Here is a 24116-nt window from a genome sequence, read left to right on the forward strand (position 1 = left end):
AACAACTGGAACAAATGATTTAGCCTTTGTTGCTTCAAAGAAAAATAATACCTTGTTGACTTCCCCTTAGGCTACAATAAAGCGAGGTTTGTCGTGAATTAAAACGCTCTACATCGTTTAGTTGGCATGGACGCGTTTCGTCAACAGTTCATGTTTAGATGAGGCCAGATTGTTGACAATCATACACACTGCTCAAACATTCTAAAAATCTACAAAACCAGCTGAAACAACTGGATTGAACACTTCAATTTTTGTTTTTTATAAATACATTAGCTACAATATTTATAATTTAATTAAGATGGGGCCTATTTGGACACATCGAGAGATTTATTCTGAAAGGAACTTTGACTTTGCCTGTACTGTATCATTAGGCTGGCTATCCAACACTCTCCATATGAAAGACGGGACATTAACACCTATAAGCTATTGTCCCGAACCCCCACGATAAAGCCACTGAACTGCCCCTCCAAACCCCCCACAGGCAGATAGCCTGTGACAAAGAGAAGTAACAATACACACTTATAGACATTAGCATTATTAAAGTGTTGATAATGAAGAAAGTAAAACATTTAGGCTACATTTAGTTATATTTCTGTCATAAAAAAGTTTAACAACTAAATATTTCATTATTTCAATAGGCTGTAATTAAAACGCTAGGCCTTCTTCGGTTAAGGCCAGCTTTTTCCAAGCAAAACGAAATACAAACTTTAAACTGTTAAAATTTGTGGTCATGAAAAAAAAAAATTTCAACTCAATTTTAAATTCCACAGGGATCTTTGGATCATTAAAACCAGGGTGCGATTGGAAAATTAAGCAGAGGGAGGTTATTTTTATTTATTCAAATAAATCTCGAACCGCAGTGGGTAGGCTATTTCGAGCTGCTGTTTAACTAACTAAAGCTTTAAAGCTTTAGACATATTTCTTATTGTGACTGAGCTGAGGCAAGTGGCTTTCGGTTCATTTTTGTGACGCGCAGTTCCTGGAGACAGAGACCACAGAAAACGTTTTGTCGTTTGCCTATTGTGAGTGTACATGAATAAAAGTTTACAGTTTCGAATGATGTACTCTTATCTGTAAGACCGAAAAATGGCGGAGTATATTAAGTTGTTATAGCTGTTATGAGAAAAATAAATCCAAATGAAAGCGCCGCCGCTTCTGTCGAACACTAATTCAACATCCCAGAATAAAACCTGATTTTAGAACAATGCGTAGCGCCACTCGCCGTGGTGTGCCAAAATACTTAATTATAAAGTTCAATGTTTCAATCAAAAATTATCCTAAAACGCTTTGTGACAATGCAAGCATGGCTTTTCAAAATAAGGCCACTGGAACCAGGATCGAAATGTGCTACATCTTATCTATTAATACAGGAGCAGAAGCACTGGTTCTGATTTTATTGTTTGTTGTTTAAACGTGCGTGTTGCATATCTTTATTTGATATGGTCAAGTGGTGAATTATAGCATTGATTACTGTGGAGCGGGGGCTATTATTATAAAAAGAATTCTGCAAAAGCAGTGATATTTATACCAGAATTATACCCTTGGCAAATCCCACCTTGCTTACAACCATATTTTTAAAAACTCTTTCTGTCATCGAAATCTAAGTTCTACCGCTCGACCACAAATTAACTAGAACTAGTGTGTGTGTGTGTGTGTGTGTGTGTGTGTGTGTGTGTGTGTGTGTGTGTGTGTGAGCGCACACGAGGGAGAAGCGCTCTTCATTCGTCTCATTCCTCAATAGAATAATAAAAATAATCAGCGTCATTGCACCTAATTTATTTTCACTGACTGCGAGATAGGCCAATGATGGTCTTTTGGTATATTTTTGTTTGTTTGTTTGTTATCGCGCTGCTCCCCCGATGAATAGGCCTCTGTTGCCCACCAATTTGAAATATAGGCTATATTGTTGTCGTCTCTATTTTTAACTTTTGATTCTATTTTTCTGTTCTAAAAGTTTGTTCTATTCTGTTTAAAATGGACTATTACATATTTATTTTTTTCTTTCGTAAGATTTCCGCGCTAATACACTTTATTTCTGCGGGAATGTAAATTAGAATATAACTTAACCATGAACACAAAAGTCACACCACACACATGGCTTTTAATTGGTTTATTTCGTTAGCAAACATGTCACTGTAATTGTTAAGCTCTTTCCATCGATCAATTTTCTGCAAAAATAACGATCGACATGCTTGTTTGCTTTGTGGCCCCTTTAAATTAAGTTTAAAAAAAGACCAAGCATTCGATCTACGTCAGAGCATCAGAGCGTCCACGAATCCTTCCATGGCGTCGCTGGCAGGGCGGCGAGAGTGAATTTTGCCGCTCACGCCGGCGGCGGAGTGAACGCACAGTTAGGCTACTGTTAATTGACATTAGTCCCACTTACGTTTCAAAAATGCGGCAATTGCAACTGTTTTGCAAAATGTCCATTGCACCTCTTGGTGGTCATTTCGCGAATGACTTTGAAATGCTATTTTTTACCGGCTAGCGTGGCGGTAATAGGCATTCTGGTTCACTACCTACTGTAAACACTGTCAAGGAATTTAAACATTTTAAAGTATTCATGCCTAATTATAAGAAACATAAATTCATAAACTTGAATGTTTCCAAACTTTAAACTGATACATTTTTTTAATAGCTTCCTTAGTAATACCAAAAGGAGCCATTTTGTTCCTACAATGTGGTTTGGGGTGAAAACAGAAAATGTACAAGGAAGTTGCTGGTTTTGTGGGAGGAAATATCATGGTTGAAATTACCACAGCCAGCTACCGCTAGTTCATCGCTGCCATCAGGACAATCTCTCTCCCCATCGCATAACCAGTTCCAAGATACACAAGCGTACGATCCTGGGCAACTGAACAAGCCAGGGGCGCATGTTGCAGAGCCTGTCAAGAGAGAGAATCAGTAAGAGAGAGAATGAGAATCTCAATCTCAAGCCAACATGCTGCAATGTCATTAATGAATATTCATGCATTTAAAAAAAAAAAACTTCCTCCAAGTAAATAAAAAAGGTTTAAGCATTGTCTTAAAAACTTGTTTAACAATCTGCTTGTGTTTGACCTTTGCGGAACCTGAGTTTTTTTTTTAGAGCCCATTTGTTAGGAGCACAGTTTGGCCATAAATTTGTAACTATGATGAAACCGCAGGCCAATTTTTCTTTCTGCCTCTTTCATGCTGATTTATATCCTTCCTCTCAGAGAAAGTCTTTCACTGTGTGGCCTAAATGAAAATTCGTGCTTCAGAGTTTTACCGCAAATTTCCTCGCTTTCGTCCAATCCGTCACCGCAGTCGTCCTCTCCGTCACAGAGCCATTGCTTGGCGATGCACTTGTTTTTCGAGCAGGCGAACTGATTCCAAAGGCACGATGAATCTAGAGGGATAAGTGTGAACTTTGAAAACAAACCAAAGGGAGACCGAACCCTCAAGTGCTCTTCGGGCATTTTGACCAAAATATTGTACATTTCGTTTTTTTTTTAATTATTCACTTCATCGGAATAGTACGAAACTTGGTAAAGGTTTTGGCACTTGCTATGTGAACACACACACACAAAATAATAATCATGGAAACAATTCGAAAAGGCTAAATGGTCCTGAAAAATAGTCACACGTGTGCTCCTCGCAGTCATAAATTACCGCATTGGGAATGAATGGGAGACAAATTTCATCTTGGATTTATGGCTTTGTAAAAAAAGAAAAAAAGAAATGTGTTTTTGAAAATATATTTTTAATTTAAATTGTTTCTATAGTATTCATGTGCACTTTCCATAAGAATAAACATAAAATTCTGTAACTTTTTAAAACTTTTTTCACTAAAGCAATAATTTGCCAAGTGTCGTCTTTGAAAAGAGATCAAACTTAAGTATGTGCTCCAAAGCATTGAAGATTTATGAGAGTTTAAGTTGGAAATTAAATTTTCAGGTCTGTGCTCAAAAAGTAAATAAATGGATAATAAATACAGCGTAAATATAATTTAAATTAAATTAAATCAAATTAATTAAAAAATACAAAATATTAAATAAAAAAACATTATTCAACTAAAATATAGTACATTAATTTCACTGAAATTACTACTTATTTATTTTTTGACCGCCACGCGATTAGCACTAGAGGGTTAAAGGAAAATTACGATTCTGTCATTGTTTATTTAGTATTGAACCACTTTGAGCCCGTTCTTCCATAGAACACAAAATATGATATCTAGGAAATGTTCACACTGCTCTTTTCCAAATAGAAAGGATCATCAAGTTGTAAATCGTGTTCAAATTATTAAAAATATTTTATGTTGTGGTCCAGGGTAGAAAAAGTCATTCGGGTTTGGGACGACATGAGGGTGAATAAATAATGACAGAATTTAAATTTCCTGGTAATTATTCCAGTCATTACTTTAAAACTAAGAAAAAGAACATGTATACCTTATAATAAGCAAAATGAAAGAGACATTCAATAGTTATACTTTTGCCTGTGAACGCCAAATTGCAGGTGGCCTCTAATAGCTCGCTTCGCCCTTGTTGAGATTAGAGATTCAACTTTGGAAGACGATCCTGCTAGCAAGCACTTTTAAAGTAATTGTCCGCTTGCATACGCACGCAAGCCACGAAAGGTGCGAGCAAATATGCCCCTCTCAGCAGACTGAAAGTTTGTTTGCTTTTGCGTTTGCCATCGATTTTGTGATATCTGGGCAAAGCCACCAGGGGCTGAAACAGAGAGACCAAGGTCAGAAAGAGAAAGGTGTGACACGTAAGGCTGAAAACAATAAAACTGAAGAGGATGAATAGGTAAATGAGGGTGATTCTTCAAAGGCAGCTGTAGGGGAAGTCTCGAAACAACAAATAACCAAAATAAAATGTGAAAAGGCGCTGGCGCATTTGTCAAGATCAAGGACACGGAAATAAATCTGTATTACTTCTGATTTTGGGTCAGTGAGTATGAGGGCGTTGTGCGGTTCAGAGTTGCTCTGGCTACACAGGAGCTTCACTCGCAGATCAGAGTTCTTGTTCAGAACACAACGCTTTGAAGCGGAACCAAATGGATTCCAGCCATGGGGTCGGGACAGAAGCAAAGCAATGATTGGTCGCAGCAGGAAAGCAGAACTTCCTAGAACTTCCTATCTTAAAGTTCTGCTCACTGCGGAGGTACATAACCAAGATTGAGATGGAATGAAACATGTCTATCAGATTAATATTTTATATGATATATTACAGCAAGGTGTGGATGGAATAATCCTTCACTTAAAGTTATACAAGTTTGTCTCCCAAAAAACAGCCTGGAAACAAAGTGTGTTGGCTTACATAGACATGAACTTCAAAAATGACAAAGAAAGTGAGTCATTTTTTTTTTCTTTTTTCGGTATAACAAGAAAAATAAAAAAATAAAGCCATATTGCGGGATTTAAAATCAGATTGTGGGATATAAAGTCACAATGGGAGGTATAATTTAGCAAATGGTGAGAAACAAAGTTTTATCGTGAGATATAAAGCAGCATTACGAGTTTGTGAGGTTGCAATTGCAAGAAAAAAATAATCATATTTTGAAATATAAAGTCATAATTGGAACTGATATAAATGTGCAATTATGAGAAAAAATTCAGAATTACTGAGGTGAAAATGTACCAGATTATCAGCCATCTACGGTTATTCATCAGGAATTTAAAATAAAAGAATAAGACAGAGAAGTAGACAAGAAACAGAGCATAACAACTGTAACGCAGTAAAGCCAGTAATGTCAAGCAGCTAAACTCCCACATTTAGCACTTATCACATACTAGCTGTGAAAAGTGGATCAATAGAGTAAAACAGCACTTGCGCTCTAATGTGGATGGTTGCGCGTGACTGGAAGATAAATAAAATCTTTAGAAGTGAATATATTCATTAGTATGACATATAGAGTGCAGAATGTGTCCAGCAGGCATGATTAGTTGATACATGTAGAGAGGCTTTACCGCATTGAAATTCATCGGCTCCATCCTCGCAGTCTTTCTGTCCGTCACACAACCAGACGCTGGAGATGCAGTTTCCACTGGGACACGCAAAATGGCCATCCTCACACGTATGGACTGCAGAAGCTGGGAGAAACGGACAAACGGAGAGGATAGGGGTTTAGATAAACCTGTAGAAAACCATCAGTGATTCCTTCTGCCTGATATCATCAAAGGGTTTGCAAGGTTCACCACCACTTCGAGACAAGGATGAGAACATGCTGTAAATAAATCAATTGTCCGACCTCTGAATGTCTACATCAGCTTCAACCATCCAAATTGTAATCTGTGGTTTTATATTTGTGTTTGGTTTCTGATTTGTAGATCAAGGTCATTTTAAACCTGCAACAGTGTACCTTGACTGGAGAAACCACCGCATATGTCAAGAGCTGAACAGTCTTCATATTTCTATTAAAGGTTTGCTCTTCTGCGGTAAAGTTTTCAAAGAACATACATGTTTTTTGGAGCAAACATTCCCAGAGAATCAGTGCTAGCAACTTTAGCAAACAATCATATATTTTGTATGGTGTATTTCAGCCTTCAAGACCTCCAGGGAAGATTCTACTGTATAGAGATGTTTGGAAATCATAAATGGGTGTGTACAGGCACTTTTATGTCCCAAAGCATTGGTTTTTATTAAAACATTTTTCTTTTGCAGTATAAAGACATTAAAACTGTCTAATTTATATTCGCTACTTTTCAAATGCCCTTATATATTGTATGTTTTGTGTGTGTGTGTGTGTGTGTGTGTGTGTGTGTGTGTGAATTCATCAATATCAACACACGGAATGTGTATAAACTGAACTGCAGAGTCAACATTCACAATTAAACTTCAGTTATGATCGTTAGCAACCCTTTTCCGTCATGATTATTTCATTGACATGTCAAAACTTACAGGTTTCAAATAAAATCCAGAGTTTCCAACTTTTAATTATGATATTATTGCGACTTACGACTCAACTCATAAATTCTGACAGGACCGTAAAGTTCAGCACACAAATTTGACATATTCATTGACTTCCAGAGTTGTGCTTTATTTAACTCAAAGGACTTAAGTCACTAAATATTATCAGAAGGACCTGGTCCTTCTACATATATCATAAATATCTAAGCATATTACTGTCAAAAATTTGGCAGGACTCAGTGTGATTGAGTCAAAAAAAGCCATCATAAAAGGCACTGGTGATGTGAGCCGTCACTGCACCGCAATGCCAACTTTGTATAAATTCCCTTTGTTCCCAATGCTATTTTCCATTCTGAACGTGACAATCTTGTACTTTGAACACAAACAAACAAGAGAAAGACAGATTGAGAGAGAGAGAGAATGCAAATGCATTTCTACCGTGGCAGTGTATTTCGTCTGCGTAATCCCCACAGTCATTGGCTCCGTCACAGATCCAGGAGGGATGAACACACAGAGACGTGGAATTGCAGCTTAGAAACCTTTCGCTTCTGCTGGCGCGAGCACCCAGTCTGTAGTATTCCACGCAGTCTGTGCTATCTAGAATCACAGAGTGGGCAATGAGACGAGTGTTTCACACGCTCAGTGACACGTAAACACACACCAGCAGAAGTGCGAACAGGCTAGCACACCCTTCACATGTTTATCTTACTACAGATTTTCTCGTCCGATGCGTCAGCGCAATCGATGATCTGATTACACCAGAATGATGAAGGGATACAGGAACCATCTGCACAACGTCGCTCAGAAGACAAACACGAGGAGTCTGGAACCACAGGGGAAAATGTAGATGCTAGACATTACCCTTAAGACTTTATTTTATTGGAATATAATGATAATTGCCCCAAAATAGTAAAATAGAAATAATGTTACACAGTTAAATAACGTCATAGTTTAAGAACCTCTAACTTGATTCATTTCAGGGCTCTGAATGTAGTTCACGAGATTTTTGGCTCAAGTGTGAAAGCTCTGAATGAAGCCAGGAACCAGAAAGCTTTAAAATGAAGTCAGACCCCTTTAAAGCAATCTGAATTGAAATCAGTTCAGTATGTAATGTGAACGCAAAGTGTTATGGGTTAACTTCCCTTATTCATTTTCATAATTCCAAATTTTAAAGAATAATTCAAATTTAAATAATTCATTTTTAAGCAGACAATGTTTCAAAAATATGTGTAAACGGAAACTAAACGGAAACTTGTTTACAGCAAAATAAGATCTATTCTGTTTTCAGGCCCAGAGATAGTGTGAATATAAAACTTGTCTATTTAAAGAGATGTGAGACATTTCGATTCTGCATTGCTGCCAAGAGAACAACTTTCATTGGCCTTCACTGACGCTTAGTATAGAGATCTGTGGTTTGTACTGTCTACATTATAGATGTTTCTGCATTAAAGCTTAATGCTGTTATTTAGATGTTCAAACAAGTGCAATGATTCAAGGTTGTATTGATTAATGGTCTGAATTTCTTTAGTTGTGTAGAACATTGAAAAACTAAGATTCCTGGACTGACCAACACTGGACTAAGCATGCATTTCAAATCTGTAAGAAGAAGAAAAAAAAAACCTCACTTTTACAGTAAGCTTCATCTGAGTTATCCCCGCAATCATTCACGCCATTACATAAGTGATAGTTGGCCACGCAGCGCTGGTTATAGCATGATTTAAAGCCATGTCTGCAGTTCCGGTTTTCTAGAATATGAAAAAGTTGAGAATTAGGCATAGGACTTTACAATAACATGTATGTAACTACAGCAATGCCATTTAAGATGGATGGAGGATGGCAAAACTATCCAAGAACAACTGCTTTGTGTGAAACTCTTGAGAATGTAAGGACAGAGAGAGAGAGAGAAAGCAGCAGTCAGTCTGTCACATCACTCGCACTCATTATGTTTTCGCCAGACTGCTTTAAGCTCGTCTTATTAGCCCAATCACAGGAGAACAGGAAGACCTTCGGTAGCATTCCTTCATTCAGTTCAGAGATGAAACCTGAGGACTCAAACATAACATCCTGCCTGATAGGATTCTTACCGCAATACTGCATCTTTTCATCCGACCTGTCTTTACAGTGTGCGATTCCGTCACATGTCAGCTGGTAATCAATGCATTCCCCATTTCCGCACTGGAACTCAGAGTGGATGTTACATGAGGAGTTCATGGCTAGAAGACAAGAATAAAAGAGATTTGAGACAGTGGTGATGTAAAGATTAGGGAATTGCATTGACTGCTTGAGTGTTTGACAAATAATCAGCCAAGGGCACAAGGTCAGACGTGGCAATAGAGCAAGTTCCATTTGCACTTTTCTTTTTCTTTTTTACTTGCTGGTCTATTTACACAAATGTCAGAGCGATCTCTCCTTGGCCTTTTCATCGAGTCCCCTGTGTTCTGTTCTCTTCCATCAGATGCACTATGTCTAGCTAGTTTGAACACAAAAACACATCTGTGTATAAGCCCAGTAATCCTCTCCAAGCGAATTTTGAGCGCTGCTGCAATCCCAGACTGAAAGTCACTGTGTATAGTGTCTGTATAAAGCTGTCCTGAATCTAAGCATAGAATCATCTAATGTTCTTAAAGTTTGGAGAGAAAGAATAAAAACATAAATACAGATCCATTCCAGGTTGATGGATGTTTCAGTATCAATACCTATAGGAGCACCCTCAAGTCCAAATTTAAGGTATCCATTATCTTGATTACTAGTGTAGCAAAACATCTAATATCTAGATCTAGCCAAAAGTATCAACTATGCAGCTGTGGAGTAAAGACAGAAGTATCTAGACTTAAAGCAGTGTATAATGCTTTATATCCAGATAGGATCTAAAACTGCCATCCCCATGGCATTTAAAGTGTAGCAAAAATAATTTGGACCACAATCTGGAATAACAATTTATTCCACAATCTGAAAGAAGAATTTAGATCACAATCTGGATTTACAATCTATATTCATAGCAAACTGAATTTGGATTACAATCTGGATGTACAATACATATCATAATCTGGTTCCAGTCCAGAATGAATCATGATTTTTACTATGGATTATAATCTGAATCCTGATCACATTCTTGATTTAGAATCTATATTCAGAGTAAGGGAAATCTGGATTACAATCTGGATGTACAGTTGTCTTTCATAATATGGATCCTGAACCTAAATTATGCGTAAAACGAATCAATCTCAATCTGGATTTAGAATCTACATTCAGAGTGAGAATGATTTGGAATTGCAAAATGGATATACAATATAGATCATAAGCTGGTTCCAGAATTACATATTGAATTTAATCTGAATCACAATCTGGATTTAAAATATGGATCTGAATCTAGACCACAATCTTGATCAAGAATCTATATTAAAATCTATATTCAGAGCAACATCAATCTAAATTACAATCTTGATGTAGAATCCAAATCACATTCACAGTCATTCAATTCAGATACAGAATCTTTCTAGAGTTCTTTCTAGTGCACTAACTGAACCTACAGAAGGATGGAGAAGTTATAAAGTTGTTTGGCCACAGCATATGGACCTAACCACATAACTCAATGTACTGGGACAAAGTACCGGGCGATTGGAAAAAAAGTCTAGGAAAATGAGCTAGGGAAACAGAGAGAGAGAGAGGGTACAGGACTTACATACACATCTGTTATCATCCAGTAATATCCGTTCCCCACGGCAAGTACAGTTTACCACACCAAGCGGAGTCAAAAGGCAGAGGTCATGGCACCCTCCATTATTCACGCTGCAGGGGGACGACTCACCTGGAAGTAATAAGAGAAATCCTTGATGACAAATCACTCGTAACAAATTGTGACACCTCCAACTGTTTGACAAGTTTTACAGCTCATACTTAGGGTAAGGAATTTAAAGTCGACATGAAATCAAAATCGACAATTCTTCATAATTCATTTTATAAATGATTTATCCATGCGCATCGCATCATATTTTTTTAAATCATGTGTAAATAATTTCCCCTCCCTCTTGCAGGACATCTCTTCCTCCAATTGCTCTTTTTTCGAGAAGCCTCGTATATATCACTCGGATCTATGTCACAATAGGCAACAAAATACTGTCACAACTTCCGCTTCATGCCGACTTTAAACAAACCCTACGTTTGGCACCACATTTGAATGTGTTTGAAAAGAAGAAAACGGACAGGAGCTTGGAAAGTAACTTATTTTGTGTTCCATGGAAGAAAGAAAGCAAAGCAGTTTTTTTGGGTGAAAGGAAATTGATTGTTTTAATTAATAAAAAGAAATATTACAAAAAGATGTCACTTGGATGTTGCTGTTTGAGCATAAAAAGATCTGCAAGGCTACAAAATTCAAAGTCTACTCCAAAGGGAGATATTCTCTTTCACAGAAAACATTTACAACAAACGGCTTGTTGGGACTACAATGCGTTTCTACCGGATCTTGTGAAGTCACAATGTTACTCATTTAAATAAACCCCACCCACGGAATACACCAAAAAGGGGAGATGCCTGGTTAAGCTGTGCTAGAGAAGAAAAAGAAGACCTGCTTTAGTAGCGAGTTGTTGTTATGTCGAAGAGACGCTGTCTTTTTCCACCCTATTTTTTTTATTATTTGATTTTATTATTTGTTATGCTTTTCTATTAACGGTTCCAATTATAAGTTTTATGTTGTTGCAACGATGTAAACAAAGGGCAATCCTGTTTGGCTCTGCTAGCATGCTAGCCAACATAACAGTGTTGATGTAGCGTTTAACTATGGGGCTCTTGCTTTTGTAAGACTGTCAATGTTCACCATAAGACTGTATAAAACAATGGACGTAGTGTCTGTGACGTCACCCCTAGGTTTCTAAAGAGCATTTTTGAAGCCCAAAGTATGTGGAACTGGCCGTCGCCATCTTTCCAGCGTGTCACTCCCGTTTAACCGAAAATGGGCAAAGAGGCGGGATTAGCTGAGATGACGTGCTGGCTAACAGACAGCAGACAAACAGCTAGTAGTGACAGCAGTGGCAATCCACCTGTTGGACATTTTACCATGGGGGGTCTATGGGATCGACTCTCTTTTGGAGCCTGTCTCTAGCGGCCAGTCGATGAATTGCAGTTTAAGTCACTTCCATGTTGGGTTCAAGAGAGAGACCGGGAAGTTGCCACTTGGTGTTCACCAATACTTAAACGTCCTGTCAAATCTGTGCTTGCAAGAGTTCTGCATGATCCTCTTACTTGCAAACATTTTAAATTGGAATGGCAAAATTGACGCCACCTGAGCAGTTGTAACTCGCAGTTGTGTGTGACATTTCCGGAACATGCTCTAAGTGGTTCACCAATCACAACACACTAGGCCAGCTAACCAATCAGAGCACATTTCGCATTTCGGAAGGAGGGGCTCCTTCGATACAGGAACTAAACAGGGCGTTTAAGACAAACTGGGAAGAGACCTGCAATGATGTAAAATATGTGAAAAATAATTTGTTTTTGGAACAATCAAGCATGAAAACCTATTCTAGTATGCCCCATAAACAAAGCCAAGACTTTGTAAAAGGGCACAATAGGACCCCTTTAATGCAACACATTCTGCCTGGCACTGCAGACACACACACATGGTTTGAAGGGCACTCTTGCAGTGCCAGTCAGAGGGTTGGGCTCCTCAGCGGGTGTGAGTTTGAACTGTGTTTGGCACAGACGCTGGCGTGGAGAGCGGGTCTCTGAACCGTGCGCTATCTACACACAGACGACTGCCAGATTCTAGAGCCTTGGGCCGAGTGTATTCCCCTGCACAAATGGTGAGGATTCAGATGAGTGCATTGGGCCAGCGTCTTTCACCGTAGCGACATGAGGCTCCAGTCCTGGGAGGCTTTTGCTTATTATGGGATGGGGCTTTAAATAGCTTGGACTCATCGATGGCTGATTTCTGCTGGCCGGTGATTATAAAGGAATGTTTATTAGTTGGAATAAAAGGAATTGCAGATGGTCCCCACTTTTAAAGGGACAGTTCACCTACAAAGAAAATGTTTCATTATATTCATAAGAAAAGAAAGTCAAAATGGTGAAAAAAACTATGATAGAATATTCATTCCTTTTAAGTCTGTCTTAGCAGTTTTTTACCCTTTTATTTGAGTTAGGACTTAAAAAAGAATGGTATGGGAATGACTGTGGATATGTTTTTCAGCATTTTATAACACAGTCTGAGCGAATTCCCTTAATAGAGTCATCTGCGGTGTATAGATAGGAGGAACGGTGGCCACCGAGGTCCAAATCTCCAAAGAGAGGCCTAGGATGAGAAAATCTTCATTTGCGGTTTAGGATGCCAAGCATCTAAGCTGCTTCCATTAGAGTCATTTGAAACACAGAGACTTGAACCGCAAACAAAGAAATGTCTCTATCGAAGCCAAGAAGGAAGCAGAGTGGAAAGCGGGTATTCTATAAATGTGTCACGTACTATAAATTCTGCTAATTCTGTAAATTTCATGGTGTAGTTTTACTTCCCGGGTGAACCGAGTTTGGTCTCTACGCATTAAATGATTTGCGCCAAAGGCACTTGAAATGTGGTGCTCCTTGTGAGTTGTAACAGATGCAATTACCAAGCACTGCAGGTGTAAGTTTCGTGGTCGGGACACATAAACGTAAAAGTCACCATTCTCACTAAACAGAATTTATGTAAATGTACTTCCAGCAGTGCAGGCCAGGCAGGGCATTTAGTGGGATTTTTGTCTCAAGAACCCAGTTTCACAACTGAAAATGCACATTTAAAGCATGCAAATATCTGGACTTGAATTTTTCTTTCTTTCTTTTTTATATATATATTTATAAATAAATCATAAATAAAATACACACCTGATGGACATTTCTATATCTCTTATTTAAATAAAATAATTTATTTTTAAAAAATAAATTATCCAGAATCTGGACTAATAAAAAAAGAAAATGTATTTAGAGTCTAAATCAGTAATGGAATCTAAATTACAATCTGGATCTATCTATTCAGAGCAAACGGAATTTGGGTAATAATCAGAGATGTGAAAAATAGATATAACCTCAATCTAAAATCTAGATTTAGAAAATGAATCTGAATTATAAATTGTATTTAGAGTCTAGATCATAATCTGAATCTAACTCAAACTAAATCACAATTTTGATTTGTGAATCAAAATATTTAGTGCAAACGGAATCTGTATAGCAATCTGGATGTAAAATATAGATCATAATCTGAATCCAAAATCCAGATTTAGAGTAAAAATAAATAATATGAATCACAGTCTGTATTTCCAGCTCATAAATCTGAATTTAGATCACTATACTATATTTTAAAATGTATATATAAGGAGCAAATCTAATCTAGACTACAATATGGAGGTACAGTGTAGATTATAATCTAAATCTAAATCAAAATCTTGTTTTAAATCTATATGTTCCATGTTATAGGAATCTAGATCACAATCTGGATATATATATATATTCAAAGCAAACAGAATCTACAGGTAGATTACAATATGGATGTACAATTTAGACAATAATCTGAATTCAGAATATGGATTCTGAGCAAAAGAAATAATTCACAATCTGTATTTGAGTACAGGTTATAATCTGAAACTAGATCACAATCCTGATTCAGAATCTGAATATATAGATGTAATCTGAATCGAGAAAAGTCCTTTATTCTGAACAGAACTTTATTTTACTTAATTTATGGAAATATATCAGCCTTTAATTACTGGATTTAAGTCCCCTCTGATGATGTAAAGTCACTCATTAATATGATTTGTCTCTGTACTTATCATACTGTGCTGACATAAATCCAGCTTGCCACGAAATGCGTAGAATCAGCAAAGAATATTGTGAGTGCGTTCAGCTTATCTAACCCCAATGTCAGAATGTGTTGATTTAGTCCTAGCTTCACTGTGCACCCATCCAAAAAAGCCCCGAGTGACTTGTGACGCATCTAACATCAGTGACTTTGGATTGTGTTTGCTGTCATCACAGAGTAAGCATCTCAGACCCCTTGTGTGAATAATACAAACATGCTTTGTGTGACTAATACAAACAAGACTGCAAATCATCCGGTACGTCAACCAATAACCATGCTCTTATGCTCGTTTTCAAGAACACTCTGTTTGATAACTTTCTTTGATTCAAGGTTTATAGAAATATACTAAAATGGTTTGTTGTCACTACACTTGAGATTTAATTAAAGTACAAACATTTGGTTTGAGTTCAGATGCCAAAAGTTATTTGATGAAACAAAGGAAATGAATTACATACAGCTGTTGGTGTCATTGGAAACAGCGACGATTCCCATCGGTTGATGAGGGATGTCCGCACGGAGTACTTTTGTATTGGCTCCGGTGAACTTATCAGAGCGGATCACAGCCCGCTGAGTCCAGTCGGACCAGAAGATGAAGTCTCTGTAAATTGCCAAGCCAAAGAATGTTCCGGGTCCTGATTTCACAATGACCTACAAATTTAAGGGGCAGAATTTAGGTGAGAGAAATAACCTGCTAATAAAAAAAATAGTTTTTTAAAGGAGCACTGTTAAATATTCCAGTTTATAGACAGAGTCAAAAGTTCCGGCATGCTTGGGTGAATATGTTTCTCATGACCTTAAAGTTTTGACCTAAAGGCTTATACTTGAAATGCATTTTTTTCAAATAAAATCCTAAAAAAGACAGACAGAGAGACAGACAGACAGATGGAACGATCGACAGAAAGATAGACAGACAGACCAGACAGACAGATAGACAGATGGAACGATCGATAGACAGACAGACAGACAGAAGGAACGATCGACAGACAGACGGACAGACATACAGATGGAACGATCGACAGACAGACAGACAGACCAGACAGACAGATAGACAGATGAAACGATCGACAGACAGACAGACAGAAGGAACGATCGACAGACAGATAGACAGACATACAGATGGAACGAACGACAGACAGACAGACAGACAGACAGACAGACATACAGATGGAACGATCGACAGACAGACAGACAGACAGACAGACCAGACTGACAGACAGACAGACAGACCAGACAGACAGATAGAACGATTGACCGACAGCAAGACCAGACAGACAGACAGAAGGAACGATCGACCGACAGACAGACATACAGATGGAACGATCGACAGACAGACGGACAGACAGACAGACAGACAGACAGACAGAAGGAACGATCGACCGACAGACAGACAGACAGACATACAGATGGAACGATCGATCGATAGAACGATAGATAGATAGAAAGAATGAACTATAGATACATAGAACGAATGAACGGCAGAAAGATAGAACTAATGAACGGTAGATAGAATGAATGAACAATAGATAGATAGATAGATAGATAGATAGATAGATAGATAGATAGATAGATAGATAGATAGACAGACAGATAGATACTGTACATGGAACGATCGACAGGGAGACAGATAGACAGATGGAATGATCGATGGATAGAACTATAAATAGAATGAATGAACGACAGACAGACAGACAGACAGACAGACCAGACAGACAGACAGACAGAAGGAACGATCGAGCGACATACCAGACAGACAGACAGAAGGAACGATCGACCGACAGACAGACAGACAGACATACAGATGGAACGATCGACAGACAGACAGACATACAGATGGAACGATCGATCGATAGAACGATAGATAGATAGATAGATAGATAGAAAGAATGAACTATAGATACATAGAACGAATGAACGGTAGATAGATAGAAACATAGATACTGTAGATGGAACGATCGACAGGGAGACGGACAGATGGAATGATCGATGGATAGAACTATAAATAGAATGACAGACAGACAGACAGACAGACAGACAGACAGATAGATAGACAGATAGATAGATAGATATAACCTTGTAAAAATCATTCAATAACTTAAGCACCAGTAATTAATAAAACAAACTATCTCTCATGTCGTACAGGAACGTTCCATCAGGCAGTTAACTTTTTGCGCTTCATCAAAAAGGTGCACAGACCAAAATAAACCCACTGAGTGTCTATATAATTCACACACACACACACACACACACGGGCCTGGCCAGAGCCGGAGGGGGAAACAACCATAACACCCGAAGGACAGCCCTCCTCCATTATCCCTGACATTATAAATGATTAACCCAGATCTGCGGAGAGTGTAAATGGAATCCCTGCCATAACAGACACGGGATACATCACGCATGGCCTTGGGAAGGAAGCTAAGTTGTGGAGAGAGGGTCTGGTCTGTTCTGCGTGTGCCTGAAGGAAATGAACGGAAATCAGAAATTAATTAATTAGAATCACTCAGAAACGCTGAGATGGTAGAGAGGGGACGAAGTAGGTTTCAAAATAAATACTCGACAAATGTGTGTAATATTAGGCTTTGGTAAATAATTCTCCATTTGATTAGCGCTGAAAACTTTCACTGAAACAACACCTGATTCATATCAAAAACAAGCAAACTGTAGTGGCCGAAATTCTCGTCTGAAATTTTCGCACGTTAAGAAATAAATACGGCCTCACGTTGTGTCAATCACGTTTACACACTGACTCAGAAACTTTTGAAAAAATTCTGAACGGGTTTGATTTTTCAGCATTTTCCGTAGCAAGCATTTTGTAAGGCGTTTTGACAATTCAGGGTCACAGAATGATGAATACGAAAAAACGCTTACGAAAATGTCAGACTCAGTGAGCAAGGACTTTAACTCAGTGGTAACATCAGAACTCCAAATGGTGCAGAACCACAGAAAGGCTAAGGTTACACATTTAAATTTGTTGTGTGTAAATTTTTTTTCTAAAATTCATACAAAAATGTATAAAAAAAATGTTGCCCAACAATAAATAAATAAATAAAATAAAATAAAATAAAGGCTGTCCTAGTTTGGTAAAAGTTGACGCTACATGTTTTTTTTTCTCTTTATTTTAAAACAATCAAGAGAAAGAAAAAGACAAAAATCAGTGAGGGATTTTTTATGCCCATTTTTTAAGGTGGTACACAAATTATTATTATGCATTATATACTAATTATAATTATATTTATGGGGGGGGGGGGGGGGTCACCTCAACCTTCATGTGAGGTTAAGAAAACTGCATGTAACCAATCAACACAAAAAGAGGTTACACACATTTTCTCCAGCTTTAAGAGCTTTTCACAGACTCTGCTAGTTATTTCCGAAGGCTTCGTGAGCCACACACATCTGTTATGAAGTGTGGCATTAACCGCTCTTCAGCAACACACACAGACACAGATGTCTCTGAAGGGCCGTCCGTTTGATTGCCAGAGTTTTTCTGTAATAATAGGAGGCTCGGCGCGCGGAGAGCGAGGCTCGCGCTTTAATCCTAGATGACAACATGTCAGAGACACGTGTTCTCACCCTCTCGCAGTCGAGGCGTCTTTATTCCCAAGTGTTCCTTCGCCGCCCGTACGTCTGTCTCTGAGCATTTCTAAAGGTGGGGGGGACAGGATGAAAGATGCAGGCAGACACATCTGCGTGATGCTCTTATATCAGAGCCGTCGTCTCGACAGGTGAAAAACCTCTTTGTAATCTCTTAAGATCAAAACTTTTTAGCATTAAATTACAAACCAGTGGACAAGAACATGGCATTCCTGCTCCGTACGCAGGCTTACGATTCAAGAAGCTTATAAGCAGGGATTAACTTAGACTTTGCTACCCAATAAAGTGACAAAGCGTAACTCAAACACAAAATCAAGGTGCAGAAAGCTGCTTCTGTTTTATTTAAAGCTATATTGACCACTTGTTAAGCTCCGCCCCTTTCTTACTTACAGAACATCCCATAGGACTGCATTGGGAGAGTTCTGTGAAAAGATCGATTTTCAATCGAATGTGCTCATAAAGTGGTCAAAAATGATTGGATATTCTTTTTTGTGCGGGCTGGAATGAATTGCAACATTGCAAAACTTGAAAGTGAAAAGCTTAATTTGAAAGTGAGAACACTGTAATGTTTCTACAACACATTCACTACTTTCTTTATAGAAATGGTTAAACTACACATGATTCAAAACTGTGAAGACCACACATCTGGATTGAGACAAATGGTTCTCACAGTCACCAGTAAAATTATTTGAATGCACTTACAAGTGAAAACATTAATGTAACATTTCTACAACACATTCACTGTGCTACTTCGAAGAACAAGGAAAATAAAACACAAAACAGGCAAGTTTTCTGTAACACTTTGAAAAGTTGTTTTTGACAATCCCGTTGGGTGATAAAAGTAACTCGTAAATTGCACACTTTACCTTTAGGAAAGCAAATAGGGTCATATTTCAAGTGTTGTTTTATTAAGAAAGTTTCATAAGGGAGAATCCAATTTGCATGATTAATTTTGAACTCCTGGGAGTTTGAATGTGTGGCTCAGACTATGTACGTTGAAGATCCAGCGCGTGTCATTTCCTCTAGAGGAAGTTTGAAAAGGCTACGGATCTGTCACCAGTAACCTAGATGGCACCACCTCCTACAGCGCGCTCTGGCAGGATCCCGCCTCTCTATCCTCTGTATCTGTCTGACACACAAGAAAACAAATGTTCCTTTTGTTTGCCCAGATCAATTTTCACCTTTTAATGGCCTAGCGAGCAGATAGTTTCATTAGCTGGCTAGGAGCCGTTTAGCGCGCCGCGGCATTGTTGGCGGTTCTCAAACTCTCTTACCTGCGGTTCCTGGCACTTGTTGGAAGTAAACATAAAAGCAGGTTTACTTAGAGAGTTATTAATAACTTGTTTGAGCTTAATCAATTAAAATAATTGAAATAACTCCATGAACAGTTAATTTTACTAAAACTGTTAACGGGGTCACTGCATGAGAAATCAAATTTGCATGATCTTTTGACATATATGGGGTCTTTTCGTACATCCTGCAAGTTTCATAGCTTAAACCGTCCTCCTCATTATAAACAAAACATTTATTTAATCAAGCTCCAAAAATGGCTCGTTCTGATATAGTGCGATTCTTGAGGTCACATCAACGCACCATAGGTCCCGCACAATGGTGTTCAGTCACTAAATGGCTGACATTTGCCCACACTGGATGTGAGCATCACATTGGTGCATCCTGAAGGTGAATGGAAGACCTTAAATGCTGAAAAGACAATGTTACCTTGGACAATGTTCAATGATTGTTTAACGACGCTAGGACCTTTTATTCAATCCTCCTGGCCAGAGCAAATTTTTGATTTCAAGTGACAATGTATTGAACCCAAGTGACCTGTATTCCGTGGATGGGATCGAACTTTCTTTATGTCCTCCTTCAATGTCTCACCTCGACAAAACAGAAAAGCTTTACAGAGGCTGAAAGATGTTTCCGGCACTTTTAAGACACAGCCTCTACTTCAGCTAATGCACTTCCATGCATTTTTCAAAAGTCACACAAAGCGCCTGCATACTCACGTATCTGTGCGAGCCATCGTAATCGCACCTCTCGATGTGCCCGAGACTGCCATCGGAAAAATACAGCTTTTCAGCTTTGTGGTCGATGGTGAGTCCATTAGGGGTTCTGACATCCACGCTAACAATGACTCGGATGTTCCGGCCGGTTAAGGTCGACCTCATGATGCTCGGCCTCTGCTCATTCCAGTTAGTCCAAAACATCAGGCTTTGGGAAGTGCAAACACACTGTTAGCAGTCACATCAAACTATTTTTATAATAAAGATTCTGAGCTTAAAATACTTGTACACCTAAGTCACTAGCTATCCACCTATTTTTATACGCAAATGCCAAGATGCACATATAAATATCTTGCCTCAGCAGATTGGATAACTGGATGAACCAGCAGAACAATTTCATTGGACAGCATCTTAAATGTTAATTTGATCATTTAGAAACACCTGAGCCAAAGTCTGTTATCAGAATGATTTGGTTAATCCTTACCAGAAGCGTCTGACAAACACCAGTTATCCGAACGCAAGATAACATGCCAGCATTGATTCCGTTTCATCCTCACGCTTTGAGAAGCAACATTTATGATGTGGAAAAAAGGGCCACAGTGGCTTCTTACATTTTTATTACAGATATGTTGTTCCAAATTCCCAGGAAGTGATGTTTTTGTAATCTTGAACACATGGAATGGATCCGCTGCTTCATTCGCAAATGTTTTATGTGATATTCCAATTTTGCGTATAAGTTAAATTCGCGACTTTGGATGGAAACACATCTAAATGCCATTACATTAGATGTCAATCCTAATTTATGCTGGCACTTTTCTCAGGACTAACATTACTTTTCCGAGCAGTTAGTTCTTCAAAATTGTCAAAATTGTCAGACATAGCCTAAATGTTAGCTTTGAATGCCACAATAAAATGACACATTTCACATCACAAAACAGAAGAAACAGCACATTACACACGAGTATGACCAATAGCGTTATTCATGGATTATTAAGTAAGGTAATTAACATGTTAAACTGACTGTGTTTGTCTAAAAAAAGAATGTACACCCTTGATGCTGCACTAAACTATGCTAATATGTTATTTGAGTCCTAGAATGATTTGTTATCAGATGCCACGAAGTTCGACAGTATTTAATGTAATGACATTAAGACATTTTTAAGGGGGGGTCGTAAGTACTACACAATGGATGATAGACGTATAAAAATGCCTGTTTCTGTCATATATAAGTAGGGCTGTCACTTTAACATTAGATACCATCAAACTTAACAACATTTGCTAACAAATAATGGTGGTGCGTTTCATAGATCTAACATACCTTTGCTGAGGTATTACATCTTCGAATTTGTTGCATTTCAGACTTGTTTTCTTTGAATGCCATCTTAAAATGTCAAATTTTGTTTTAAAAAACAGGTTCCTCTAAAAATAGAATGTACACCCTTGATGCTACGCTATGCTAATAGCCTCATTAAAAATGTATTCATCTGCAATTATAATCAAGAAGGCTACAACCTAATAGCATCAGCCCTTTTTCTTTAATGTGGAAGAAAAAGACTAGTCCCTCGAAGGACGAAGCATGTCCTTGTGTTTGAGACGAGTGTGCTAGCCTGGCATGTGACGGCACCGTGTAGTGTCAGCCGAGTGTGACTCCCAGTTGTGATCTTTGGCAGCTTTTGGATTGGTGGGACATCTTGCTGACAGCAGCAATCACGTATTGCCGTGCTAATGCTCTAACAGGCTAATGCGGTGACTGCTACAGTCCAACTAAGTTTTGTCAAGGTATAAAATGATGAAATGTTCCTTCGAGAACAAACAGCCGTGTTCCTGCTATGGATGAAAGATAGCTTACTGTGCTTTAAACCATTGAGAAGTTACATAAGAAATATGACGGTTCGCAGAAACCAACTTCCTACTTGGAATAGTGAAGAGAACACGTGTAGAATCCTCTTTAACTAACAATTACTATGTAAAACACAGTAAATCATCCTGTTTATTATCATACACCTGAGGAACACAAGCTAACATTAGCATAGCATTGTTTACCCTTAGCAATTTGACAAAAGCTATTTTTTGTATCTATATAAATAATTTTTCAAGCATCAGGCAATGGAAAGTGTAAAAGGCCGACATAAACAGGAATATCTCACATCTGACTTTGAATATCATTTAACATAAGGTGGTGGGGAATTCAATTTCAATTCAAGTCAATTTAAAGGTAGATTGAGGCATAATCATATAATCTCTTTCATATAACCTCAAGTAGTCTCAAAATATCTTATAATTCACAATCAAAGGTTCCCAACTGCTTTTTAACATATATTTACTCTGTAATTAATGATAACTCTGTAATTAATGATCCTGTTTATAATCACACACCTGAGGAACAGGTCTTAATGCTAATGGTAACGTAACATTGTTGACTCTTAGCAGTTTGGCAAAAACTAATGCTGGCATTGTCATTTGTTTATATAGATATTTTTTCAAGCATCAGGCAATGGAACATGTTGAAAGTCAGACATACATAGAAATATCTCACATCTGACTGAATTAATTTAACATAAAGTGGTGGGAAATGCTAAAATCAATTTAATGTAGACAAATGAGGCATAATCAAAGTAAATAAAGTACATGATCTCTTTCATAAGCTCAATTAGTCTCAAAATATCTTGTAATTCATGATCAATGGTTCACAATGATTCACAAATGCGTCGTAAGTCCTGATTTCAGAAAGCAGAAATCTAAATGCTAAATGATACTAAATGGAAAAATCAATCAATAATCAACAACAATCACAGGTAGTAAGAATGACAAAACAAAAAAATTACGTTTATCAACTTTTGACGAGAAAAAAAAAGCTTTTGTTTTAGATGTTAAAAGTTATGTGCATTCAGTCAAACTTTGCCGTTTTGCTTTTTTTGAACTATGAACAATTTAGCAGCTTATAATAATACATTTTCTTTAATATACATTTGACTTCACTTTTGTACGGGTCACACTTGATGTCTAATGTAAAACCTAGTTCAGACTGCGCTAGATTAGCAAGCTTCAGCAAGTTCAGAAAGGCAGCAATTTGTGCAAGTAGAAAAAATAAATAAATGCATAAATGTGCAACTTAATTAATGTTTTCTAATTTGAAAATGAAAGGAAATGGCTAACTGAGATCAAGTTTGAAGATTAATATCAAATTTACTGTGAAGCTCTGTAGCACAGGTCACACTGTTTGCAAATCTGAATCTTTAAAAAGCTCATAACTCACTGATGTAAAATTAATACACTCTATGCGGTCTGGCGCCTAATTACTATAAAATAATTAGAGGATCCCTCCCTTCATCGACCTTTTGGAAAGACAGCCATCAAAGCAAATTTATCAACGCGGGTTATTTTGAGGAGAGGTGGAGTTAGTCCAGAAACATTTTGACACTTGAGATTTATTTTACTTTAATGAAAAGTAAATACTTTTGGACTTTTTAATCACTGAACAAAATTTCACAAGTAACCAGTTATGAAAATTACACCCAACTGGCTTAATTTTGGTGGAAAATAGAGACAAAACAAAAACGTTCCTTTAGAAATGTATAAAGGTAAACTTCAAACTCTTGACTTACTTCTGACATTCGTCCAGAGTGAGGACGTGCGGATGGTCCTCTTCGGACAGAGAGACCACCATGTCTCTGTTGAAGGCGTTTGGTCTGGACTGGTCGACGGTTTGGCGGGTGATGGTGGCTGTGGTGGAGCTCGTCCAGTAGAGAACGTCCCACACTCGATGGTACGCCAGTCCCTCCACAGAACCAACATCTACAGAAGGGGACGCCATGTCAATGCAAA

At 37.9% G+C, this 24116-nt stretch overlaps 1 protein-coding gene across 2 annotated transcripts in view; it reads right to left on the reverse strand.

Annotated features, from left to right (window-relative positions):
• Positions 1-24116, reverse strand: part of lrp1ba (low density lipoprotein receptor-related protein 1Ba) — a 274722-nt gene that overhangs the window by 89706 nt on the left and 160900 nt on the right. For both annotated transcript variants that reach the window (XM_077226234.1, XM_077226236.1), the window contains exons 42-52: positions 23897-24086; positions 20295-20499; positions 15153-15345; positions 10561-10686; positions 8963-9091; positions 8504-8623; positions 7588-7701; positions 7317-7475; positions 5939-6061; positions 3251-3370; positions 2757-2885 (exon numbers count right to left, since the gene is read on the reverse strand). In XM_077226234.1, the coding sequence (XP_077082349.1) occupies positions 2757-2885; positions 3251-3370; positions 5939-6061; positions 7317-7475; positions 7588-7701; positions 8504-8623; positions 8963-9091; positions 10561-10686; positions 15153-15345; positions 20295-20499; positions 23897-24086 (1608 nt within the window). The remainder of the gene's footprint in view (positions 1-2756; positions 2886-3250; positions 3371-5938; positions 6062-7316; positions 7476-7587; positions 7702-8503; positions 8624-8962; positions 9092-10560; positions 10687-15152; positions 15346-20294; positions 20500-23896; positions 24087-24116) is intronic.

The sequence above is a fragment of the Siphateles boraxobius genome, unplaced genomic scaffold (genome assembly GCF_051911475.1).
Source record: "Siphateles boraxobius isolate OS27281-9 unplaced genomic scaffold, OSU_SipBor_1 13, whole genome shotgun sequence".
Taxonomy (NCBI): Eukaryota; Metazoa; Chordata; class Actinopteri; order Cypriniformes; family Leuciscidae; genus Siphateles; species Siphateles boraxobius.